We start from the raw sequence: 25,344 nt of genomic DNA, 5'->3' as shown, positions 1-25,344 counted from the left end.
CCATCGGTGGGTTTAATATTCTAACCCACCGGCGGGGGGGAATTTGTGAACACTTTCAAGATCTAATCTGCTCTTGATACCATGCTAAATTAGAGAGGAAATAGAATAGCTTGTATTGCTGGATTATTATTCATCACTAGGTTGAGTATTTATACAAAACCTAAGCTCATAAGATAGAAAACAATCTTTCCTAAAATATATACTAGTATAACCATAAACCCTAAAGATATATTATCAAAATAATATCTTGACATTAATATCCTAAATATATTATTCTCTTAATGATATCTACGGAAAATATATCACACATATATTTTCCGATATCCCAACAGAGATAGTGCTTGTTTTTCTATAGGGCCTTTTATCTGCTGAACATCGTATACAAATGTGTCAACTAGCCTGCAAAAGTTCAGACTTTATTATGGTAGATGCGTGGGAGGTAATATGCTGCTAGCTATTTTTGTAATGCTTAAATATCCGGCCTTTGAGCATTTTCTTTTCATGCATCCTCTGATGGAGATGTGTGATGTTGAGATATCCTTTTATATGTTTGAATAGTTAGGACATAAAAGTACAACATGTCCGTTAAGTCAATAGAGATAGAACAAATGAGCTAACTGGTAATAATGGCCTTCTCTGTAACATTGCAAATTGTAACTTATTTAAAGTGGTTGAAACCTGTAATTAACTTACGATGACAAAGTCCATGTGCAAAGTAGGTTACTAGAGGGTAATGTTGGTCAAATCAACTATTGTGATTATATTCCCTCCAAACCACTTTAATTTCCTTTAAATTACTCCTATACCATGATTCCATGAATATTACTAAATTTAATCATATTCTTCTTACTTATGCTTCATCTGATTCTTCCTCTTGGCAAAAGTACTCCACCCTGTTGTCCCTTATTTTGTGCTGAATGTTTAACAAATTGAGAAGTGAGGGAATTCTTTGCTGATGTTAACTAAGTTGTGCTTACATTATTTCCATTCTGCCCCCCTATGACCCCCAGCTTTGCAAAAAAATAAAATAAAAGGTATTGTGTTTGCTTTTGTTTTGAGATCGAGTTCTGTTTACATCATCCATTTTGGCTCCGTATGACCAACCCTGAAAAATATAATAGCTATGGTTAAGTAGCACTAGAAAACCCATGGGACTCCTGTAATTCTCTTGACAAACATTGGCAAATGATATTGAGGTTTTATTTTTGTTTTGCAGACTAGCAGTAACATGAAAGTGTCATTGCCTTAGACAGTTAGACCCCAATAATTTTCTATGGCTGTAGAAGTTACAATGGGGGATATGAGGGAGAAGGATGACCTCTCAACTGCAACGGGCAATTAATTGATTCTGATGACATAAACCCTGCTGCAGGCAAAACAATCTTCCTATCAACGAACACTGACTGTTTCAATCTTCCTATGCAAGAATGGTCTGTTTCACCAGGTATAATTTCAATTTTTTTGCTTTCATGCATTATACATTTAGCTGGGCACATCTTTAGATATGGATGACTTTTCTGTCTTAAGCGTTGAATTAAAGGCAAATTAACATCTTAGCCTGTTTTACCCAGGGTCCCTTCGGGTTATGCTTGTTTGCGGTTCTGATTTATTGGAGTCATTGCCACTCCTGATGTTTGGATACCAGAGCAGGTATCTTCTAGTCAAATCACAGTTAACTGAAATAGAGTGCAAGGCTACATTCTTGAATCTGGTGTATTAGGATCAGTGTGTTTCAGACAAGCACCTTTTCTGTGTAACCTTTTAGCCTTCAGCCATTGTGAGTTTGTGACAAGAGTTAATGACAATGTATAATAGATTTGGCTATGCTAACTACCTAACTTGATCCTTGATTTGCAGGTCCAAGCCCTATGTAGAGACTTTGGCGTGACTTGTATTCGCAGAGAAGGGCAAGATGTTGAAAAAATCATTCTAAGCAATGACATACTAAATGAGAACAAGGTATGTAGAACTTCTATAGACTTGTAGGTTGAACTATCAGATTTTGCTGAAAGCCTTAGATAGGAATCATAATTCCTTATCTCTATGCCATTAGCTTTAGTCTAATTGTCTTGTTAGATAAGCTTTTTGCACGCATAAGCTGTGATTTTTTTGTTCCTTTTATAAAATCTTTTTTCTGCAGAATAATATTAAGATCGTGGATGAACTCATCTCAAACCAAATTAGTTCAACTCGAATAAGGTGAGATAGTCACTGTCTCACTATTTCATGGAAGAAATTTATAGCTGAGGCTTCAATATCTATGTTTGTCGTGCTTTCAGGGATTGCATCGCAAGAGGGTTGTCAGTGAAGTACCTAACAGCTGATGAAGTAATAGATTATACACGAAAACATAACCTTTATCTACATTAATCAGATATTTTACTTCGGCTCTGCAATTGTAAATAGCTAAATGGAGGACTGGTTCTCCAACAAACCTGAAAGGAGGAAATGGAGGGGGCATGTGCAAATGGAATTGCGAACTTTCCCTCCCACTCACGGTTGTGAACCTGTTCAACATGTAGCGAAACTTCGATTATAAACCACTAAGCAATAATATTCTACCATCATATTTTTAGGTCACATTCCATAACATGAGTTGATGGTTTTCTGTTACTGCCAAGTTTTAATCTTGCATTATTGGTGATGCAGCAAAGGGAAAAACAGGTGAGAACAAATTTGAGAGGGTTTTTCCAAATTACATGGTAGCATATGTATGTATATACGTAGTAGATGCTCCGACCAAAACTCATATTTGAGATAACTTTTGCCTTAGTTTTTTGAATGTAAGTTCGCTCATCAAACTTGTGGTAGTGTCGAGGTTCCCCAACCCTTTATTATTCAAACACATAGCACCACACAACGCATTTAATATTTAACAAAAAAAATAATTACTCGTAGGAAAGATAGATATATAGCATTAAAATGTGGTAAATAAAAATAAATATTCCCCTAAACAAGTACAAAATAAAGAGGAATTACAATAAGCTATAATTTCAAGTATTAACCTTTGTCTCCCAGGAGACTAAGATATGATGTCCACCCAAGTGGGGAGTAAATGACGTAAATGCTATATAGAAAAGTAATCAATTCTTTTCATTACTGGGATGGAGATGGTGCCATGTTTGGGATTGTAGGTATGGTGGTTGGCATAGCCGGTAAAGGAGGTAACGCCCTTTTAGGTGCAGAAGGCATGGATGGCAATTGTGGCAAGGTTGCAGGCAATGGGGACACATTTGTTGGCTTTGGTAGAGTTGGTGCAGCAGGCATTGTTGGGAGAGGATTGGCAGCTGGAAGTGGTGGTAATGTAGTAGACTCTGGTAGAGTTGGTGTAGTTGGCATTGCTGGGAGAGGACTAGCAGCTGAGAGTGGTGGCAATGCTGTCGATTGTGGAAGAGTTTGCGCTGCAGGCATTGCTGGTAGAGGACTAGCAGCTGAAAGTGGTGGCAATGTTGCAGGTTGTGGGAGGTTAGCAGCAGTTGGGACTGCGGGAAAGGGGTTAGATGGCATCGGTGGAATGCTTGGATTTGGCAATGGTGGCAATCCTGTTTGGGGCACAATTGGGATATTAGGCATTGGAGGAATGCTCGGCTTTGGCAATGTTTGGATTGGTGGAAGTGTTTGTAATAGATGCCGAGCTGCAAAGCTCATCTGAAACAGAGCAAAGAGTAGAGAAAAAAGGAAGAACTGCTTGGCCATAGTGAAAAATAGGATAGAATGAAATCGCAACGAAAAGTTGTGCTGGTAATTGATGCTTATGGTGTAGTGAGATAGTAATTAGCTAAGATGGGTATTTATAGGGTAGTAGTATTGTTTGGATTGCTGATGAAAGTTGAAAGAGAAACAACTAATTTTAGTTATGGGTTTTGGTTGGTCACCTTCACTTATAATTGGAGACATTGTAAATATATTATACTATTGATGTTTAGAAACGAAATGTGTTGCATTTGGCTTAGTTGATTGCTAAAACGTATAGTTAGGTTAACAGGCTGATATGAATTGTCAACCTTTGAAAATTTATAACTGCTACAAGTATGTATCATAATGTCAATGAGTAATTGAACTAACGTATAATTAGCAACTATTATTGAAAAAGAGTAGATTTTCTAGTTTAGGCCTCAACAAACAACTCTGATCATTATGCATTTCACTACAGTACTATTTTTTGACAAAGATCTACAAAGCAATGATGAAAAATACAGATCACAATCCACCTCCAAGGCAAACAGAAGACATCAATCCTGCTTTTTCACTGGATTTTCAATTCGTTTGGTTCGTGATTCTGCTAGAAACCGCTTTGTGCTTTCAAGTACACCAAAGAATATAGAACCGCCAATACCAATCCACAAAACTCTCGGCCCAACCCCCTGCACAAAATTGTATCATATTAGCCATAGATGTATAAGAAGCACAAGATTGTTAATATGATCACATTGCAATACGATAAGGGTTGAACGTAGTAGTTACACTCCATCCACTTCAGCTAAAGCTTTCCAATTAAATTTTGGGGTCAAACTACAATCCAACTCATTATTTTTATTACGAAGCAGTAATATTATTTCCAACTAGCCTTTTTGGCCTGTCTGAATTACGGGCTATATACCGAAAAGAAAATTCATGTCAGAAGTAAATTAAGTGAATTTTGCAGATTAATAACTGATATTAGAGCCCATGTCATAAAAACTCTTGGTGACATGCTTTAGCCTCAGCAAACTAGCAGAAAGTTATTACCAGCACTACTAAAAATAAGTTCCACAATTCCTTATCAAAAACCAACTCCAAAGTGGTAAAGATGCTTGCCAAAGAAAACAAGTTTAAGGGAATAAGATCTTGGTCTAACAGTTCCAACTTTTTAATTTGCACTTCCTAGTTCCTACACGGCCACACGTTGAGGAAGATGGAGCAGAAATGGTGACTTGACATATTTAAGAATAAATATTTAAGTAACTCAATTAAATCTTCAAAAAAAACTGCATCTTTTAAATAGTGTTATTTGTAGTCTTGTATCTTCTATTTGGAATTTCAACAGATATGCGGTCACACAGTCACAGCATTATATAGTATAAACTAAAAAGTATAAAACCATCTTTGACCCACAAAATAGCATTTCTAATACTATCACCTTTAGAAGGGCAGGGGCTCCCTCTTCCCTAACAATAGTCTTGACACAATCGACTATGCCATTGTACTGATTTGCAGATCCCTGTGGAGCAAAATTATAATGCCAACAGTTACTATGAGAGACCATGCAACAAGCAAAGAAATGTGAAACAAAAATTGAAGTGCAATACAAATCAGATTAAGAACAATACGATACCTGGGTCATTAGCCTAGTCTTAATAACATCAAGAGGGGTAGTAATAGCACCAGTTAAAGCACCTGAAAATTTTGATAAAGACTGATATAAAACCCATAACAATACATGCCAATGATAGCTTTTAATATGCCAATTTCAAATCATGCTCATGCAAGAAGACTTCTAACTGTTATTACAAAAGGCCAAGGTAACCACCAAATTGTCTGAAATAAAATCAGATTGTCTTCAGTTGCATCTGTACAGAAATTACACCTCAAATTCTCTTAAAAGTTTTATAAGTTTACAGAATATCACATAGATGTTCCTCCGAATACTGGAACTCACAAGAAAAGGAAATTTATAACTGTTATCATAATACAGTAATAGAGGATATGTTAAATGTTATGCATGAATTTAATGGCAAAATTTGCAAGTCTTATTCCTATAAGCAAGTTTGCCCCTGTCGTAATTTTCTTCCCTAAAGAATCATACGAAATTAGAATGTTATGTTCAGGCATTCAACTAGACAATGTTGGATGAACAAGTATCATGGAAATTAGCATAGTCAAGCTTTAGCCAGCATCTGTAATAGCCAACTCAGGCCATGCAATTGATGTTCCAAGCGTTATCCTATTACAAAGGTTTCTCATCGGTTTATATAAAAATCAACAAGTTTGGTATAAATATCTCAGGCTTTATGAAAGTGAAAAATAATCATAATTAGCTCTTCTTCAGTTTCTAATCATTCATCTCAGTTAGCAAGCTCAAAGATGCAAACAGCACAAAAAGCATCTACAGAGACCTGCATTCTCCACATTACCACACAAACAGCAGGAACCATACTGCCTATTCTAATTACTAGAAAAGCCACGTTAACAAACGTATGATAAAGATAGGATTATGCATGCGCCTATATGTTACTCAATGAGCAAGCAAATTGTATTGTTATTACCAGCAAAAGCACCAATAACAGCATTCTCAGGATCATTCAGTTCTCTTTTGGCCTGAAATAAATGGAGGTTCAAGATAAGCATTTATTAGTATGAATTTACACATAAAGAAAAGCATACAAAATATTAGGATATAATGTCTCCTTTCTCCTTTTCATCAACTAAGGGACATGGGCATATAACAAAGACTCATGCGTGTATCATTGCTAAAGTAGTTGGGACAGGAAAATTATGAAGTAATGATAGGAAAAATGAGTTTTTCAGTACATATATGCACCCTACAGATAATTCCTTAAAGGTAGTATCCAGTGCACAAGGCTCTCGCTAGGGTAGGTCCAGATGTATGCAACCTTATCCTTATTTTCATAAAGAGGCTGTTTGTTTCCAGAGATCAAAATATTGACCTTTCAGATAGCAAGTAGACACTTGACCACTGCACCAAGGCACGATCTTCCCCATAGATGATTACTTCCAACATGAAAAGGCTTATATATATTACTGTAAGTTCTATAGGTTCATTACAGCAATAAGACATAGTACTCTGAATTTTATACTCCACATATAACACGTGACTAAACTAATTGGATCTTAGCATAAAAAATTTTATTTGAGGAAACTGAAAAGTAAGTACACATTAAACAATTAACCCGACCTTCAAGAAACGACGACTTATTAAAGGCCCAGCAATTCAGTTCTGTAATTGTGGCCAATCTATCTGCTTTAAATCTCAACTAGCTTTTGCGCCTGGGCGATGCATCAAGTCATCACATTAATGTCATGATTCAGATCTTTATTTATGTTTTATTTTGATCTGATAACATGTAATATGACAATAGCTTAGTGGCTAACACTTTACATTTTGAATTTGAGCTTGATGGTTCAAATCTTGTAAAATCCATGCTTTTTAAACATAAGAAATAAAACACTAAATTAAATGAGGAGAAATGCCACATGACACATAAAGTTGTTTAGGAACGCTTTTTAGTATATAGTAGCGACTTAGGGATTGTAAATGGCTTGGTTCCTGTTTTTGTTTTGTAGAGAAACATTGTTTCTGCTTCATAATCATCTGTGGGTGCAACTTAATTTGCACACTTGCAGCCTTTACAATAGATTACAGCAACTTTACAGAGATGGCCCAACATAAACAATTGAGCAAGAGCAAGAAGACTCACTGCCAGTTTGTAACCAATTCGAAGCTGTTCATAGAGGCAGAACTGTAAAGCATCGAAGGGCAAATCTCGAAGCAGAAATGATCGGTATCCCTGCAATGTGCACCCCAAAAAAGAAGTATTTCAAAGATGCTCGCCAGATTCCAAAGTATGATAAAGAATTTTTAACAAACTTTACAAATACAAGAAAGATAAACACTGGTAAGAACTGCTGAATTGGATAACTAAAAACATTAAGTACCGCATATAACCTTCAATGCATTTGCAAAGAGGGTAAAATCATTAAGTGCCGCATATAGACTTCGATGGATTTACAAAGAGGGTAAGTAAACATTAAGTACCGCATATAGACCTTTAAATCCTTCCTTAGCAACAATTAGACGCACAGCATCAGGAGCTGAAGCAAATTGACCTGTTTGCATCCTCTGCTTAACAACCTGCAACAGAGTAGCATTTAATATAGCACAGAACAATATTTCAGAACATTATACTTTTACAAAAAATGATGATAATTACTTCAGTGGGAACACGAATTAGAGAAGCAGCAACTCCACCAACAGCACCTGCAGTCTGCACAGAATTGACAAAACATAAAGACATAGATAAAGAGATGAGGGAGAAAACATAAGCTAAACATAGAACACTAATTAGGCAAGGAAATCTGCAATCAAGTGTTGAATGACCAGCTGAATATACAGCACAGACATGTTCATTCTCCCTTGGTGAAAAATAAATAAAAAATTTACAAAAAATGAAAACATAGCATTGGTGAAGAAAAAACTTCTGAACTTTACCATTACAGGAAACATATAAGACTATGGAGTCAAGGTCATACCCTGCCCAAAGAACACGGAGGTAAACCTCATGAAACTTTTGGATGAAAGAAACCAAGAAGCTTTCTTTCACTAAAAGCAGTACCACAGTCAAATTAAAATTCAATAATGCCACAAGCCAAAGCTAATGATGTAGCTTCTCACAACATTAATAAGCTAAAGATGCCCCACCTTCTCCTGCACACATAACATGTGTACTGAACAAACACAACTAGATTTTAAATTAAGCTGTAGGCCCTTAACTCTTAACACTATATAGTAAAAAAAAATTTCCACCTGCCATATCTCTCACAACCTAAATACATAGAGTTCTATGGAAAGATTAATACCCCCATTCACTTTATCTTTAATCACTAGATAGTAATAAACTTTTCCACTTTATCTAAATACACAGAGTTCTCTCCTCTCCTCTCCTCCTCTCTTCTAGGGTTTCTCCAAAATATTGGTTGTTTAGGCCGGAAATAGACTAATTCTTCGGAAATTAGACTATTTTCGACCCTTTTCCCTAATTTTTCTTTAGTTTTGCAATTTAGGTTTCAATAAATCTACACGAGTAAGTGTAGATACGTCCGTCTCCCTATGGTGGAGTCGTTAGTTTTTGTTAGTTTAGTTGTTTGTTTATGTTTAGGGTTTGTTTGTGGGTTAGGGTTTATTAAAAAGGTAATCATCTTTTACCCTATTGTCAGTTCTTTGGTAAAGATTTGTTCGGGATCGCAACGGTTGTCAAGTTTTCAAATGTGTTCAAGCGAATCACGTGAAAATCATCCTTACGGCTACAACAAATCATTAGACTGTCTCTCCGAAAAGGTTGTATATTCTAGCGATGTGTGCGAGAGATGTATCACAGTGCAAGATTTTTCCAACGATCGTAGCTTTGATGAAGGAAACTCTAATTTGATTCAATTTTATGTATTTGTTAATGTAGATTTCATTTGTAGATGCCGGATGGCTTTTTATTAATGAATTGATTTGTTTCAAAAAAAAAAAAAAAAAAAAAAAAAATAAAAAAAAATACACAGAGTTCTATGGAATAGGTGTAACTTGGATTTAAGTTGAGTAGCACTATATCACAGTTTAGTTCTACTTCAGTAGTACCAAAAACAAAATAATTACAGGCAAAATACAAATAATGACATCTTGAGAAGTACAAAAGAGTAAAACAAAAGGTATGATTCCTACCAAATGTGCAACTGCGCTTAGATTTTCAGGTAACAACCTCAACAACTTTTGCTTTGTTGGTTCATAAACACCCAGAAATGCGGCAGAAGCTCTGCAATGATAAAGGACAATAAATCACTTATAATTATAAAAGATTTAGGAGCATAATACATATAATATACAAACCATGACCACAGTGTGCTGAATCATGACAGTGTATTACCCCAGAACCATGATTTTCTATCTTCATAAAAGAGATTAAGAAATCAAGAAGGTGGAACCATAATCACAGACATAAGTAGGATTACATCATTAAGACAGTAGGCATAGATAAATCATGAAACTGCTTTCCGAGGTTGAGTGTGCATGCAACATGGGTTAGAAAACCAATAGTTATCACTTCAGAAGTAATAGTGTGGTGTGTCATTGCAAGGAATATCTTTTATTGTATATGTTTGTAAAAAGGATAGAATTTCATCTCAACTGCTATAGATATAAAAATAAACAAATAAGTGAAGCAGAAGTCATTCATTGTTACTGTTAACTTAATCAGGCATAAAAAGATTCGTACGGAAGGACTCCCGCAAGATTTCCAGCTAATCCAGAATAAAGGCCCTTCAAGACAATTTGCCCTCCGCCACGTGCTACCTATTATAAAGTCGAAGTCTTTGCTTCAGATTAAATTTTACTGGTATTGACCAAAAAAAATTAATGAAAAAAGAAACAAAATAGCATATGCAGATATGCTTATTGCGATGAACATGCTACAACCTAAGGTAAACACAAAAGGAAAAAAAAAATTATATTCGACCTGCCTGCAAGCGAGTCTTTATTGTATCAATTGGGTATAAAGCAGTCTCCACAACGACACCAGCAGTACCTCCTGCAATAATGCCATCTACCAGAACAGGCAAATCAGAGCAGAGGTAATTTAACTTTAGACAGTTCAACTTACTCAAAAGCAACTTGTCAACAAGCAAAGGCATAAGATATGAACACCTAAACTAGTATCTGCAACACTCAACATTTAGGGGGGTGGGGGAAGAGGGAAGCATGTCCAAGTAGACGCAAAGTTGATATAAGAACTATCTTGATTCTATTTCAGAGATAACACTAAAAAATCAGTTCGAAAAGTTCACAGTCATGGCTACTTTGAGTTCTTTTCTCCCATGAGATTTGGTACAGGAAGATGTGACCAACAACCTCCAGTGCATTTGGTGATACAAACATGTGATTCAGGCTCCTTAAACAGTTTCTGACAAGAACACAAGTTTTCACTTTTGTCAATCAAAGAAGAATATGTCAGAATCTTAGAAAATACCTATCAATGTCTGAATGAAATCAAAGGGCTTTTCTTCTCCGATGCTAACAGAAGCAAAAGACATCCTACTGCCTGTTGATAAATTTTGCACTTTTGGCACTGCCATATCTGCAAAATGCTTACATCAATTTAGAAGCGTTCACATATGTGGTAGATCAATCAGATCAACAAGTTATAGAGATGTCAAAAACAAGAAGGCCAAAGATCTTTAGCTTTCAATCGCAACATTAGGCGGTTAGCCCTCATTTTAATGACTGCGAAAATTAAGCTTTAAGCTCAATTTCATCAATGCATTTGCTACACCTGCATCAACTATCTGCTCTCCGTGGTAGTACAGTTATACAACATATTTGACATACAATCAGACAACAACACTTGATATTACAGTCCTTCACATATACTAGGAAACTTCAAAGAGTCTAATGTGCCTGCACACAAGGTACTATGGTCATTGTAATTGGAGGTGGTGCACGATCAATACGAGTTAACAAATTTTCATTAAACCCGGTAAGGGCGGTCCACATTACGCACAAGCTAAAGGATTGTGTAACAAAACCTACACTCCTGAAGCATATTGATACAGACACGAAAATAAATTCCTTCATCCATTATGAAATTATGTAACAAAACTATCCTCCCTTTTTATATTACTTAAACCCGGCAACAAAATCACACTACCTCTATTTCTTCTCACAAAAATCCAATAAAAATTTTGCCAGAATAATCTCGCTTCAAAATATATATTGAAAATGGGTTGTTTGATTGGTGGGTCATATTCGATTTTATTAAAATCAAACCTTTAACAATCATGATTATATTTTTTTTACTAACTAAATTAGCTTAAGAAAATTACAACATTATATCATATTGCAAATTTAAACCCCTGAAAAAACAATACCTGATTGTTCCATTGAAGAGTTCTTGTTACCAATGGCTAAGGTCAAAGGCCCCATCCCCAGTTGCAAAAACCTCCTTTATTACCCAAATAATACAGCAAAATATTCAGCAATTAAACAGCGAAAAAAGACTGATAAAAATCTTTAAGAAATAAAATTTTGAGGAGAATTAATACATAGAAATGCAATTAAAATGTGATAAATTACAATTACATGCATTTAAAGGGAAAAAAATTGCATAATTCCAATATTGTAAATGTTGAAAATTATACTAGTATATGAAGCAAAGGAACAAAATTATTAAGTTAAAGAAATTAACTTTTAGTCAAAGGAGAGAGAAAAATAGGGAGTACCAATGGAAGAAGTAGGAGTGTTGGGAATGAAACAGAGAGTTGCAGCGGTTTTGCAGGATTTTCCGGCAAAATGGAGAAGATAAAAGAGAGGAGAGAGAATTTGAATGTGGGCTTTATTGAGCTTTGAGTTTCTTAATTTGATGTGAAAATTTGGGCCATCAAGAAAGTAACAAGGGAGGGCCAACTCAAGTTTTATTTCGTTAGCTTTTGTGACGGAGCTAGCAAAACGGACACGACTTAAAATTATTCGGGATACAAATTGAATTCAACATTACATCGTCACATGGAAGTTGTTTGAAGTCGAACTAAATGATCAATTGGCATCTCTATTCTCTACCTCTCACATAGTGTAAGTAGATTACAAGGGTGGGTATGTTCGTGTGGTTAATTACTTTAAAAAGTTATCAATTTATCAAGTTGGGAAGTTTGTCTACATGTATTACTTTAGAGAAGTAAATCGAGTGGTAAATTGGCTAGCTAATCACGGAGTTAATCAAATTACCAAACTTACCATCATCCATGTTCTATCGAAGATCTTGAAATTGTTTTAATTGGTGATGTTAGAGGAGTGAATATGTCACGTTTAAATTCTTTGTAATTCATTAGATTTTCAATTTCTATGCACCGTACTTAATCTCCTTTGAGAGTTGTAAATCCAAAATTGGTAAATGGAAACGGCCTGCTATAACATAAACCTTTAGCAACATAGTAGTAGTTAAAAAAAAGAATTGTTCTTAGATAGAGAATACGAGTATTTATTGAGAATTTTTTTGTTCTTTCTTCGAGGTTTTACTCTACTACAATATTATACAACAAAATAAAGCTTAAGTAACTATACATAATTTGAATTGTTTACAAAAATGCGTTAATAAAAAAAATGTATTATATACAATTCTAAAAACACCAAAATTAGAAATTGAGAGAATTTTAGTAAACTATGTAATCATTACTTGAAATTGAGGAAAAACAACTTTAAATAATAAGTTAAAACAAACTATGTTTATCTTAAAAACTCGTACAAAGGACATTCAATAAAAGAAAACTACCTTTGTTTTCTCCCAACCTCCCATACCATCTATCTAAACCTAATTCAAAACTTTTGCTTCTTCTATATTCTCTTTGCCAACTAGATTCTCCTCTTTTAGCAAATCCAAATTTCATTTTTGACAGACTTCCATCCTTGTCTCGGACCATCAACTAACCATGGCTCGAGCCATGGTCCTATGGCTATGGACCTTCATTATGTTAGTGGCTATGGTTAATGGTGCAGATCAAAAAGACAATATAGGAGTAAACTGGGGAAACATTGCATCACATCCACTACCACCATCCAATGTGGTAGGCATGTTGAAAGACAATGGCCTAAACAAGGTGAAGCTTTTCGACGCTGATTCCTCAACGCTTAATGCCTTGGCTGGGACGGGGATTGAAGTCATGGTTGCCATCCCTAATGACATGCTGAGCCGAATGAACAAGTATAAACATGCTAAAGAATGGGTTAAGAAAAATGTTACCAAACATCTTTATGATGGAGGAGTTAACATAAGGTAAATTTATGATCATTAAAATGTATAATTTTGTTCAAAATTTAAGTGCTCCCCCTATAAGATATAGTTTGATTCATAATAATTATATTACAGGTATGTAGCAGTAGGAAATGAACCACTTTTGGCAAGTTACAATGATAGTTTCAAGCAAACAACATTCCCATCTCTACAAAACATTATGAAGGCTCTTGAAGAATCTGGCCATGGAGATATTAAGGCCTCTGTTCCCCTCAATGCAGACGTGTACGAGTCATCCTCAACCATGCCCTCGAGTGGTGATTTTCGAGGAGATGTAAAGGATCTCATGCTAGACATCGTAGGCTTCCTCAAAGAAAAGGGTGCACCTTTCATTGTCAACATCTACCCTTTTCTTAGTCTTTACCAAAACCCGAATTTCCCAGAGGATTTTGCTTTCTTTGATGGAGGTGCTAAAACTATCAACGACAATAGTCACACGTATAGTAACGTGTTTGATGCTAACTTTGATACGCTTGTCTGGGCATTGAAGAAGAATGGTTATGGGGATTTGAAGATTGTTGTTGGGGAGATTGGATGGCCTACTGATGGACACATCAAAGGCAATACTAAGTTAGCCAAGAAATTCTATGATGGTTTGCTTAAGAAGTTGGCTTCTAACAAGGGCACCCCAATGCGGCCAGGGTCGATGGAGGTATTGCAACACTCAGCTCTTTCATATCTCCCTCTTTTCTTTCGAATCAAATATGTTACATGCAATACATATCGGGTTTTGAATCAGACCTAAATTTTGGATATCTTTTTTACTAATATAATTGGATCGGGTAATTTTTATCAAGTTTAGCAGACAACCCTTGTGCCACAATTTGAATCAAAGATAGCCTAAATTGGAATGTTTTGGTTCATCTTATATCCATATTTAGTTCATAATAAAATGTAAAATATGCTAGTATTCTTCTATTTGTACTGTATCCTTAACCTTCTACACAAAACATTGTTTCAGGCTTACCTTTTTGGGTTGCTTGATGAGAACATGAAGAGCATAGACCCAGGTGATTTTGAGAGGCACTGGGGGATCTTCCGTTACGATGGCCAACCTAAATTTCCAATGGACCTAAAAGGCAAGGGCAATGACAAGATGCCCATTGGTGCTAAGGGGGTGCAGTACATGGAGTCTAAATGGTGTGTCTTCAACACAGACGCAAAGAGCCAAGATAAGATAGTAGGCTCCGTAGAGTATGCATGCTCAAGGTCGGATTGCACTTCCCTCGGTTACGGGTCCTCATGCAATGACCTCGATGCTAATGGTAACATTTCATATGCCTTCAACATGTATTTCCAGATGAATGATCAAAGTGTTGAAGCTTGCCAATTTGACGGCCTTGCTACGATTACGTCCACCAATGCCTCCCAACAAGGGTGTCTATTTCCAATAGAGGTTGTAAGTGCGGCAATAAGGATTAGCATGATTCCAACAAAGGCAGTTCTTTTGGTATTTACGCTTGTGTTGTTTTTGTTGCTGTAAGGTATCCCAAGTTAGTCCTTGGTCCTGAATCCTGAGGTAATAAACTCTATCAGCTTGTACAATATAGTCATATACAAGGATTTTCTTGTATAATATAGTCATGTACAATAAATTGGCGAGAGATAGTCTCACCTACAACTTCTTATGTACTTCACCAGAGCAGACAATAGACCATGTTAGATCCAAGCAAAAAAAAAAAAAAAAAAAAAAAAAAAAAAAAAAACATCCAAATTACAAACAAACAGTTTCAACCACCAAATATCATTTTCAAGAATAATAAAACAAAATTTTCTAACATTTTGCAGCACAAGAATCCATGCACAGGCTAGTGTCTAAAAGATTATCAGCCAGAAAAAGGAGCTTGATGTTTAACAAACACTTCTAAATAGATCAGCCAACACTTTCAGTTTACCAAGTGAAAATTATATGTACACACAATGCCATTGTACACAAGGGATAGTGAGGTTAGCTTGTGGTTCCTGGTGACTTTGAGGTCATTTCTCAAAAAATAAAGAGCTTCCAGCCTCCATAATTGCCTAAGACAGGATCTTCTTAGCAAAGGGGTTCATCAACTCAGCCAGGGACCTGTACAAGAAAACAATGGAAATATAAATCAGCAAATTCATAATAAAGTAATTTAGATTGTAATGTCATGGATATCATTTTCTGTACCTCGATGATCTATTACAGGCTAAAGGTCTCATAAATTATGAGACCTAGACAGTAAATATTTTTCATAGACTGTGTACCTAAATGAAAGGCAAAATTGCAACAACCTTTTTAAGCCGTCTCAAATCATAGGCCACTTTCTAGCTAAATTGCTATACTTTGAATTTTCCTATGATAACCTTGAGTGTTTATTTTAAGGGACCCAAGGAGTAGCTTTCTGCTAACAAACCCTTTCCATCTGCTCATGTAATGAAGAAACAAAATCAACATGTTTAGGTGCAGGGTAGCGATCTAGTAAATGAATAGACATTTACTTTTATCACAAGAAGCAGCTCTCTCGTTGAATTCACTTATAGTCAGTTTACAGATTTTGATGAAGAGGGCAACTTCCAACTTACAAGGGTCAATGTGAAATAGCCATGAATATAACACAGATAAAGAATCTTACCACAAATTCAAAACTTAGTTATTATATGAAAACTGAGAGTTAAACTCCTTCTGTAGCTGTTCCCTCGATTCTGTTTTTGCTGCCATTACAACATCTTCAAGGAATCCTCTTTGTGGGAATTCTTCTGGAACAAGATTTCTGTAAATCTCAAACTGTTCATCAGCTTCCTTCTTTTTGTCCAGTAAGCTGTAAATGATTCCCTGAAATATGATATATGGATGATTACTTGATTAGAATGAATGAGCAGCCAGCTAGATAACAAGATGCAAGATCCAAAGATTCGAGGCTAGCAGAGATCTCAGATTGATAATCTAACAGACTGACTAGCACAAAATGGAGGACAAAAGGCCAATGCACTGCATTACAGAAGACTGAAAGTGCAATAACAACCCCCTCAAGTCAGCAAACTTTGAGAATGTTCACATTTCATGGTACCACCGTGTGAGCCAATTCATTCAACAGTAGCATACTTCATGTTTCTAATTCCTTGTTCTGCCCATCCTTTACATGTAGCCGATCACAATCCTCGTAAAGACCAGTAGTATATATTTTCTAGTGATTCTATATTCGACGAGCATCTTACAAAAATTACCTTTTATAGCAAGTCCACCACTCAACAGAACAACTAGAGGGCCGTAGAGGTTCAAATAATTCAAAGTTCTAAACTAATTGTCCAAAGGTCTAAACTAATTGTCCAAATATAGTCCTTATAATTCAACCTCCCTCCTAACTTGCTGCTTCCCAAAACATTTTTGAAAATCCATCCCAAGCTTGATTTACTTCACTCAATTTAGGTCATCAATAACAAGGAGCTTCTTCAATATTTCAAAAAATTGAGCAACTTACTCAGGACATTTGCATTGATGAACAATGCAAGAAATTAGCGTTACCAACAGTTATAACTTTTCCAGAATGAAACAATGAGGCATAAGTGCCTAAGGTTATTTGCAATTTTGCATGAGTTCTTTACATAACTTATAATCACAGAAAAATAAAACAAAACAAGAATTAAATGTGGCCATTTAGGTCACAGACTCTGGCAGTATCTACAAAGAAGAAACACAAAGCCTCTGAAAATGATAGGACTATAGAAGGATAACAAGGGCAGAAGGCAAGGTGAAATTTAGATAATAGACATCTGATTTGAAGAGTGCAATATGCTTGTAGTTGTTGTGAAAACTAACCTGGCACAAGTAAGGTCGAAAGTCTCGAGGATTTTCAGCAATTAGATCTCCGTACTTCTTCAAAGCTTCATCAAAATTCCCCTGCAATAAACACAAATACATATGACCATGTAAGAGGTCAAAACTAGATTATTGAAAGAATGCCATGCCCATTATTTTAGGTACATGCACCCTGTTAAATAAAAATTTAGAAATTCATTCTACTTTGGGCACATACATCCTTTCTAATAAGTATCCAGAAATCTATGCTATGCTAAGAAATTAGGTATCTATGCATAAACTTTATAAGGTCTGCCTCAATTTGCTCAAGTTTGATTCATTACCATGCTCTGGCACACTGCTCACATATTTCAAAATTTGGTTAGTTCCCTCTGTATTTGTCTTTAATCCCTATATGATTGTACCAGATTTCCCATGAGATATTCATATTATTCTTATTATTTTTGTGGATGACTATACGGAATAATCACTTTAGATTCATGTAGCTAACCCCACTTATGGGATTAAGGCTTTAATTGATTGATTGATTGATTGATTGATTGATTGGATAAAATTGGGGAACTCTATTTCAAAAATATTTTTTTTACAACGAAACACAATCTCTCTACTCAAATCAGATTAGTAAGAGTAAAGGCTGCTGGCTACTGTGGCTGGCTCGAGCTGCTCTACTTTTAGGGGGAAGTAATCAAGATGTGGTCACGATGGTGATGACGGTGGCATTTACAATTTACTAACAAGGATATATTTGAAAATTTAAATCAATTCTTTAAAAAAATTCATTTGAAAATTAATACATTTGAAAACCTTTTTTTAAAAAGCCACTTGATCTGGCACAATATATACATAAAGGGCTTTAATTCAACAAACTCATATCCTTTGCATAACTTAAAAAATTATAGCCCTTGAAGATTTACATGGAAATCTAGACTCCTAAGGCATCTTGAACAACATCTAATTTGACACATTACAGGGAAACAACTATAAACCGCAGCAGTAACTGATAGAGGTGTTAAAAATGGCAACGTTAATCTGACAGTCTTGTCAAACTTGTTCCTATTTCAGTTGCTGCTTGTATTATAGCTAATTAAATTTTCAAAAAGATTATAGATGATAGTACGATCACTAAGTAGAAAAGTTATGGAGTCATGATAAAACATATTGAAGGAGCACAACAAGCGATAATTTTAATATCACCTTTACTAGATGCATTTGTGCAATCAAAATCTTGATATTTATCTCTTCAGCAACCCTTTTTTTATGAACAGCAAGTTTAAGAGCTTCGTTCAACATATCAAAAACTGCTGCCTCCTCATGGTTCTTATGCATCACCATTGCCAAACCCTGACAGATAAGAGAGAAAAGATAAGCAAATGTCCTACGTGATAATATAAATCAGAAACACCCTTAAATCATGTCTATCTTGATTTGGAGCATTTAATATTACAGATTAACTTCAAGCCACCTAAATCTGTGCCCCAAACAATGCACTTAACATCCCCTAAAACTATGGCTATCTTAATTTTGGGGACTTAACGAAGAAAATTAGACTTCGGGACACTTAATCATCATCCCCATACAATGCACTCTCAAAATCCACAATCTACACTACAAATCTACCAAAACACAAACAACAAAGCAGTATAAAATCATCCTACAATTGCAGTCTCAGCTCCATACAATGCACTCTCATAATCCACAATCTACACTACTAACCTAGTAACCTACCATAACACACACAGCACAGCAGTATACAGTACTTTGTTCGCGAACAGCAAGTATATGTATAAGAGCTATGTTCAACAGGTATATTACAATCAACGCCTCAGCTTCATACTATGCACTCTCATAATCCACAATCTACACTAAAATTTCCCAACAATCAATATACATCGTGCATTCTACAATCAACATTATTCATCGTGCATTCATACAAACAATTGACATTATTCTTTTTTTTTTTTTTTTGTTAAACCTCATTAGCAAAATCAAACTTTCACCCAAACCAATAACTAACAACATTCACAACCACAACATCATATATCAATTATCCCATAATTTCCACCAAAATTTAACTACACATTTAACATACATCTACCAAAGCAAACATAATCAAATTAAGATAATTAACCATAAAATCCTAGCAAACTTACATGCAAAGCTCTAAGCAAAAGTGGGTTTTCCTTAAGAATTTCTTTAAACAATCTCTTAGCTGTACTCAATTGCCCCATCATTTCACAGCAAAGAGCTTGCAAAAGCCTCCATTCAACTTGTTCAGGCTCAATATCAATCAACCTCTCAACATATTTAACAGCCTCTTTAGTCTTCCCTTTTCTCATCTTCAAATTGACAACCACCTTCAAGACTTCCACATTTCTGGGTTCTTGCTCCAATAACTTCTCAAACTGTTCTTCATCTTCAGCATTTTCTTTCTGGGTTTCTCTCTCCTCCTCTAAATTTACACCACTTTGAACTTGAACTGCCCTAACCGGTGTACTAAAATTAAGAGAACCCATCAAAATTAAGGACCCAACAAGCAATTTCACAGCATTTTCAGTCAAAATTTTGGGGATTTTTTTGTGGGTTGAGAGTAAATGAGGAATTAAATTGGTGGGGTTTGAAGTTTGGGAGTTGTTTTTAGGTTTACATGCAGCGGTGGGTGATTGATTTCTGGGGAATGTCACAGAATTTGGATTGCTATTTTTAATAATTCGGACGTTGTAGGACGATAATTTGGAGCAGGGGATGTTGGTGAATGAATTGAGAGTGAAAGTATTCGTTGACAAAAACGCCATTTTCGAACCAGAAGAAGGTGGAACTACAGTGAGTAATGGAAGACGATATCCATGGAGCGAAACGATGGAAAGAGTGGGGAACCTTCAAGTCTTCAACCCTTGGGAAAACTGACGCTACGCAATTTTTTTAGTAAAGGTTTCAGAATGTGTCATTCCACCACGTTTGGGGGTTTGGAAATATAGGAAATTAAAGGCTTTATTCGATCTATTAAACTGAATTGAATTATTAAAGAGAGAAGGAAATTATATTAGAAATTGATCTGAACTGAAATTAATCTGAAAGCGATAAAATTGACTTGTTACCGATTTGTTTTACAAAGTTTTCAAAATATTTGACTTCAACTAAGGGTGTGTTCGGCGCCAGCGTTTGAGTAGCTTTTAGTGTATTTAACAAAAAATGTAAGTGTTTGGCAAAGTAGTGGTTAAGGTAGCTTTTATGAAAAGTTAGAAATATTAGCTTTTGAAATTAGAGGTAGCTGTTGAAAATTTAATTTATAGTATTAAATATAAAATGTTGATTTTAAATGTAACAGCTAACCAACTGCTTATTTACCGAACACTCATACATAAATTATCTATCTTCACAGCTAACAGCTTGTTGACAGCTAAAAGCTATCTACACAGCTGACAGCTACCTTCACAGCTATATTTTGCCGAACACGCCCAACACGGAGTATTTGTGATAATTATATACAAGTATAATTTTACTATGTACTCCATATCAAATATAGTAAATTCCAAGTAGAGATGAATCATAATGTTTATGATACTGTAAAAATTATTTGAGAAATGTGATTTAAGTTGAATAAGACCTATCATGATGATTTGGATCTAAATGACTTTTGTTGTCATCTGTGTTGGACATTGGAGATTAAATTTCTTCAATATCACAATCAAGTGTAAAAAATTAAAAAATAAAAATTTAAAGTTTATATAGAGAAAGCCTTTGTCAAAAATTACTTTTGTTATTAATGACAATGATAACTTTACACTAGTATTTTATATGAATATAATATTGTCTGAAAGTACCAATAAACACATTATCATTAATGACGAGAGTAACTATTAGTTTAGATCTATTTCTTTGAAATATATAATACTCCTAAAATACAATCCGGGCCTTTTGAGGTTGTATTTTAAAATTTCAAGTTATTCTTTACACAAAATCTAGGGCACCTAATTTTGGGCTTGCACAAATCATAATAATAAGACTAATAGTTTAATTTGTTTGAATTATATTCAGTCAATTTTCCTTCTACATAAGCCAAATATTCAATCACTTCATCCATCTTCCACTGTTATCTTTGGATTTTACTTATAACATGAAACAATTATAGTTTTTGGACTTAAGAAGATGGGGCAATTGTCATTTAGCAGAAATTATATTGTTTTATACTTCCAAGCATATATCAAGTTATACAGCATGGATATGAAGATACAGCATGAATCATTGAATGAAACTCAAAAATAATGGAACCTAATTCTTATATGGCTAGTATTCCCTCTTTTCTGCTCTCATCATTCTTATATCCAAAATTTCAATACCCAGAAGCTCATTAATTACTTATTAAGCATTTTGGTATATGATAGCAAACTAGCAACATTTCTGCAGTTGTATTTTGAAACAGTAGCATGTGGACGAAAACCACACCATTAATCACCACAATGTTGGGGTTATCTCGTGCCGGATGAGGTCTCCCTGTATGTACTTTTGGACACTCTTTCTATGAATTAATGCATTAACCGTTTTCTTCAAAAAAAAAAAAAAAAAAATTAGAATTAGACCATGAAATGTATGATTAATTAATAATACGAAGTAGTACATTTAATTAAAATGACAATTAGTGTTCTGCATCATGCTGTCAACTGAAATCTGTAGTTCTGTACCCAGGCCATGTCAGCAATTTGTTCACTATCCTCAATATTTCTGTATTGATTGCAGCCTTGCAGAGTTGCAGGCATCCTAATTTTCAAAAACAGCAATGACAATAGATAACTAGGTTATCCAAAACCTATCTTACTCTTCATTTCGCATAAAATACCCATGTCACATCCTCAACATTCCCACAAGGGCATCGACACTGGAAACTGTATAATGGAGAGTATTTACAGGAATATGTTCGTGAAATAACCATGACTGACACTTGGACACATGGGTGTCTAGCATGAGTACTTCTGTACTTGGGTCTGAATTATATTGTTGAGAACAATTCTCACTGAAAATTAGGAATGGGATTAGTAAGCTGCAAATTGATTGTACTGATCACATGATTTTCTACCAGATTTATACTGCGCTACAAATATAACAAGTCTCTAATCCCAGGGCCAGTATACTAAGAAATGACCAATACTCCGTATAAGTTCATTGAGTTGGTAGTAAAATAGGGTTACATAAGAATAAAGTAGTGACTACAGAGCCAACATGCACAATATATGTGATTGTGACCATGACATAGAAAATGATTACAAGCTACAAACTTACAAAGTTACAATTAGCCTTGGGATATTGCAGTAACATATGAGGAGGAGCTTGAGGACCGAGACGTGGTAGGTGTGACATAAGTGCTTGCTTCCGACGCCAGACTGCTAGCAATAAAAAGCATCGGACTGTTATCGTTAGCAAACATCTGAAGAGACTGCGGCATAGGAGGCATTCTCACGTCTACAACTTTTTCAAGAAACTGAATCGCCTGTCCCATACTTGGCCTTTGATTCTCATCGTCTTGAATACACCAACAAGCAAGTTTGCACAACCTCAGTACCTCATCGCTGTCCGCATCTCCGTCTAGCTTGTGGTCCACTATGCTGATAAGATCCTCTCCTTTGCACATTTTGCTCACAGCCTGACATGGGAAGAAATCAAGCTCATCATCATCTTCCTCAGCTTGCTCTGTGTTTCTTCTACCTGATATGAACTCAAAAAGCATCATTCCGTAGCTGTAAACATCAGCTTTTGCTGTTATTGCTTCCCCGGAAAGCCATTCTGGTGCAAGATAGCCTCTTGTCCCTCTCATGGTGGTGAGCACCCTACTGAATTCTCGCCCAAATAGCTTTGCCAAGCCAAAATCTGCTATCTTTGGATTGAAGTCAGCATCTAAAAGAACATTTTCTAGAACATTTTCTGGCTTAATATCACAATGGATGATGCAATCTGCACAATTCTCATGCAAATATGCTAATCTTTTCGCTGTTCCAAGTGCAATCTGATACCTCGTCCTCCAATTCAAAAACGTGGAATTTTTTCTCGGGAAAAGGTGGGTATTCAAGGATCCATTTGGCATGTACTCATAAACCAGCAACCTTTTAGTACCCTCAGAACAAAACCCACAAAGGCGAACCAGATTAACATGTTGAACTTTCCCAAGCGTGCTTACTTCTGCTCGGAATTGCTTCTCTCCTTGGCTAGCCCCTTCAAGCACCTTCACAGCTACAAGTGATGAATCTGAGAATCTTCCTTTGAAAACAGAACCAAAACCGCCTCCTCCCACTTTCTCATTGAAGTTCTTTGTGGCACTTTGCAGATCTTTGTACGAAAATTGCATCAGTGAACAACCAAGTGTCATTGGACTAGTTGATAGTCTCTTTTGTCCCCATATTACGTAGCTTATAAGGCCTACTAGGATTATCAATGCTGCAAATGAATCAGCAACAATGCCAAAAATTCGTTTCTTGGCGTTGTTTGTTTGAAACTCTGAGGCATTTAGTCGGACATAAAGGGTTTTTCCATTAGGATCTCCGTCAGAAAGTTGCTTTACATTCAAAAGATCTCCATTCCAAATGGAACACCCATCACTACCATAAGCATAAGCACTGCATGAACAGTTATTCTGACAGGCTGATTCACAGTCCTTCATGCTTCCAACTTTCACAAATTGAGGATGCTCAGGCAAACCCATATTATAACTTGCAAAGAATTTATCCCTCTTGTTGCTAGATATAGTAGAGTTCATGCATTGCAACTCCATCTGCCTTGAACACCCACTTGAGTAATCATTCAAGTTCCAATCATTGACTGTCTTCGGCTGAAAACCATGCAAGCACGCACAATAAGGCAAAAATTTCTGATTGCAGCTACCAAATGCACCGCAATAACGATAAACCTCACATTGTTGATCTGGGAGTGATAAAAGCAAGATCCCCTTCTGTGTTCTTACTGGCCATACAAAACTTTTGAGCTGGCCTGAAACATCCATGACCAATATTGAAGGAATTGAATGACTGTGAACATAATAAGTGAAATATGTCTCATTTTCATTATCAACAAAACTAAAATGATAAGAATTCTTGGGTTTATTCCTCAACTCTGGAAGTCTAGAAAAACTTTGATCTCGCGGATCCCATGCCCCACTACTCCAATAAATCTCAGTTTTATTCCAGTATATCACAAACTCAATAGTGCCATTAAGCTCTAGTCTTAATGTGTATAGGCCAAAGGCAGGGTCCTCTGAGTTCTTCCAGGATGTAAGAACTCGGTTAGTTCTTGTTCGTTTATCAATCCCAATCTTATACCCCGGTAGCCAAGCATTAGCAGGAAAGTCAGAAACTCAGAACTCTGCCATAGCAGATGACTTGAGTTATGTCCATTTCTCAATAAAAAATTCCCAGAATCTAGAAGCACCGCTTCTACAGGTTCAATGTTCGTAACAGAATTCAAGTTTGTAGACCAAATTGATTTCTTAGACTTACTAGTGGTGATCACTAAGTTACCATCCAAGATTTTCAGCTCAGACGAGTACAAATCAGAAACAGGTGCCTCCCTATTTGCCACCCAAAGTATAGTTCGCTCAGTAACTTGCTTGTACCACATGCCAATGTAATAATAGTTGGAAGAGTTACCTGGGTTGAAGAAGCCAAGTTCAAAGATACCGCTGCTTGAAACTATCGTCTGATTCCAAGAAAGCGGCTGGTTTATTGTGATCCTGCCTGTTCCAAGGCAGACAGGAGTGACAAGAAAACAGCACAGGAAGACAGAAAAAAGCTTAGCACTAAATTCGATATCAACATGCATGGTGATGTTGCAATAGACTAAACTGCAAAAATCAATGGACCCTAACCAAGGGATTTAGTTTATTTAAGCTCTAGTTTGAATACATTTTTATTTGCCTGCCAAAAGGTAAACCAGTAAGTACCCAAAGAACAAGGTAGCTATATTAAGACTGAGTCAGTCAACTGATGGGAAAAATGACACTTGAAAGTTGAAATATGCATGTTTGATGAGCTAACTATC

General features: G+C 35.7%; 3 protein-coding genes and 2 pseudogenes across 4 annotated transcripts; 2 read left to right on the top strand and 3 right to left on the bottom strand.

The window, feature by feature from the left end:
- The first annotated feature begins 385 nt into the window (after positions 1-385).
- Positions 386-2,370, top strand: LOC145564725 (nicotinamide/nicotinic acid mononucleotide adenylyltransferase-like; annotated as a pseudogene).
- Positions 2,371-4,081: 1,711 nt separating this feature from the next.
- On the bottom strand, positions 4,082-12,115 carry LOC145563422 (S-adenosylmethionine carrier 1, chloroplastic/mitochondrial-like). The gene is made up of 13 exons (XM_081623867.1): positions 11,977-12,115; positions 11,626-11,699; positions 10,728-10,835; positions 10,218-10,304; positions 9,978-10,050; positions 9,428-9,518; positions 7,932-7,985; positions 7,757-7,852; positions 7,419-7,508; positions 6,246-6,297; positions 5,315-5,376; positions 5,120-5,200; positions 4,082-4,364 (listed from the first exon to the last, which is right to left on the bottom strand). The coding sequence occupies exons 2-13, from the start codon at positions 11,678-11,680 to the stop codon at positions 4,233-4,235; spliced, it is 981 nt and encodes a 326-aa protein (XP_081479993.1). The 5' UTR covers positions 11,681-11,699; positions 11,977-12,115; the 3' UTR covers positions 4,082-4,232.
- A 1,064-nt stretch (positions 12,116-13,179) lies between these two features.
- LOC145563420 (glucan endo-1,3-beta-glucosidase 8-like) lies at positions 13,180-15,024 on the top strand. Its single transcript, XM_081623864.1, has 3 exons — positions 13,180-13,523; positions 13,617-14,193; positions 14,503-15,024. Exons 1-3 carry the CDS (start codon positions 13,180-13,182, stop codon positions 15,022-15,024), a joined length of 1,443 nt encoding a protein of 480 aa, XP_081479990.1.
- Positions 15,025-15,269: 245 nt separating this feature from the next.
- LOC145563421 (protein SLOW GREEN 1, chloroplastic-like) lies at positions 15,270-20,268 on the bottom strand. Its single transcript, XM_081623865.1, has 5 exons — positions 19,476-20,268; positions 18,520-18,666; positions 17,326-17,406; positions 16,142-16,341; positions 15,270-15,609 (listed from the first exon to the last, which is right to left on the bottom strand). Exons 1-4 carry the CDS (start codon positions 20,115-20,117, stop codon positions 16,156-16,158), a joined length of 1,056 nt encoding a protein of 351 aa, XP_081479991.1. The 5' UTR covers positions 20,118-20,268; the 3' UTR covers positions 15,270-15,609; positions 16,142-16,155.
- Positions 20,269-22,609: 2,341 nt separating this feature from the next.
- Positions 22,610-25,125, bottom strand: LOC145564723 (G-type lectin S-receptor-like serine/threonine-protein kinase At2g19130 pseudogene; annotated as a pseudogene). The gene is made up of 2 exons (XR_014094891.1): positions 24,954-25,125; positions 22,610-24,297 (listed from the first exon to the last, which is right to left on the bottom strand). The product of XR_014094891.1 is annotated as a G-type lectin S-receptor-like serine/threonine-protein kinase At2g19130 pseudogene (transcript).
- Positions 25,126-25,344: the final 219 nt, after the last annotated feature.

This window comes from Chenopodium album, chromosome 10 (genome assembly GCF_948465745.1).
Source record: "Chenopodium album chromosome 10, dcCheAlbu1.1, whole genome shotgun sequence".
Lineage (NCBI taxonomy): Eukaryota > Viridiplantae > Streptophyta > Magnoliopsida > Caryophyllales > Amaranthaceae > Chenopodium > Chenopodium album.
Note: the sequence above shows the minus strand (reverse complement) of the source record. Positions and strands in the feature narration are given on the sequence as shown.

Coding starts and splice junctions, on each gene's coding strand:
- LOC145563422 (XM_081623867.1), bottom strand. CDS start 11,680: ATGGGGCCTTTGACCTTAGCCATTGGTAACAAGAACTCTTCAATGGAA. Junction 9,519..9,977: donor AATCTTGCGGGAGTCCTTCC/GTACGAATCTTT, acceptor TTATCATTGCAG/AGCTTCTGCCGCATTTCTGG. Junction 7,986..9,427: donor TAAGCGCAGTTGCACATTTG/GTAGGAATCATA, acceptor AATTCTGTGCAG/ACTGCAGGTGCTGTTGGTGG.
- LOC145563420 (XM_081623864.1), top strand. CDS start 13,180: ATGGCTCGAGCCATGGTCCTATGGCTATGGACCTTCATTATGTTAGTG. Junction 13,524..13,616: donor GATGGAGGAGTTAACATAAG/GTAAATTTATGA, acceptor ATTATATTACAG/GTATGTAGCAGTAGGAAATG. Junction 14,194..14,502: donor TGCGGCCAGGGTCGATGGAG/GTATTGCAACAC, acceptor ACATTGTTTCAG/GCTTACCTTTTTGGGTTGCT.
- LOC145563421 (XM_081623865.1), bottom strand. CDS start 20,117: ATGGCGTTTTTGTCAACGAATACTTTCACTCTCAATTCATTCACCAAC. Junction 18,667..19,475: donor TTTTGCTTAGAGCTTTGCAT/GTAAGTTTGCTA, acceptor CTTATCTGTCAG/GGTTTGGCAATGGTGATGCA. Junction 16,342..17,325: donor TTCGACCTTACTTGTGCCAG/GTTAGTTTTCAC, acceptor ATCATATTTCAG/GGAATCATTTACAGCTTACT.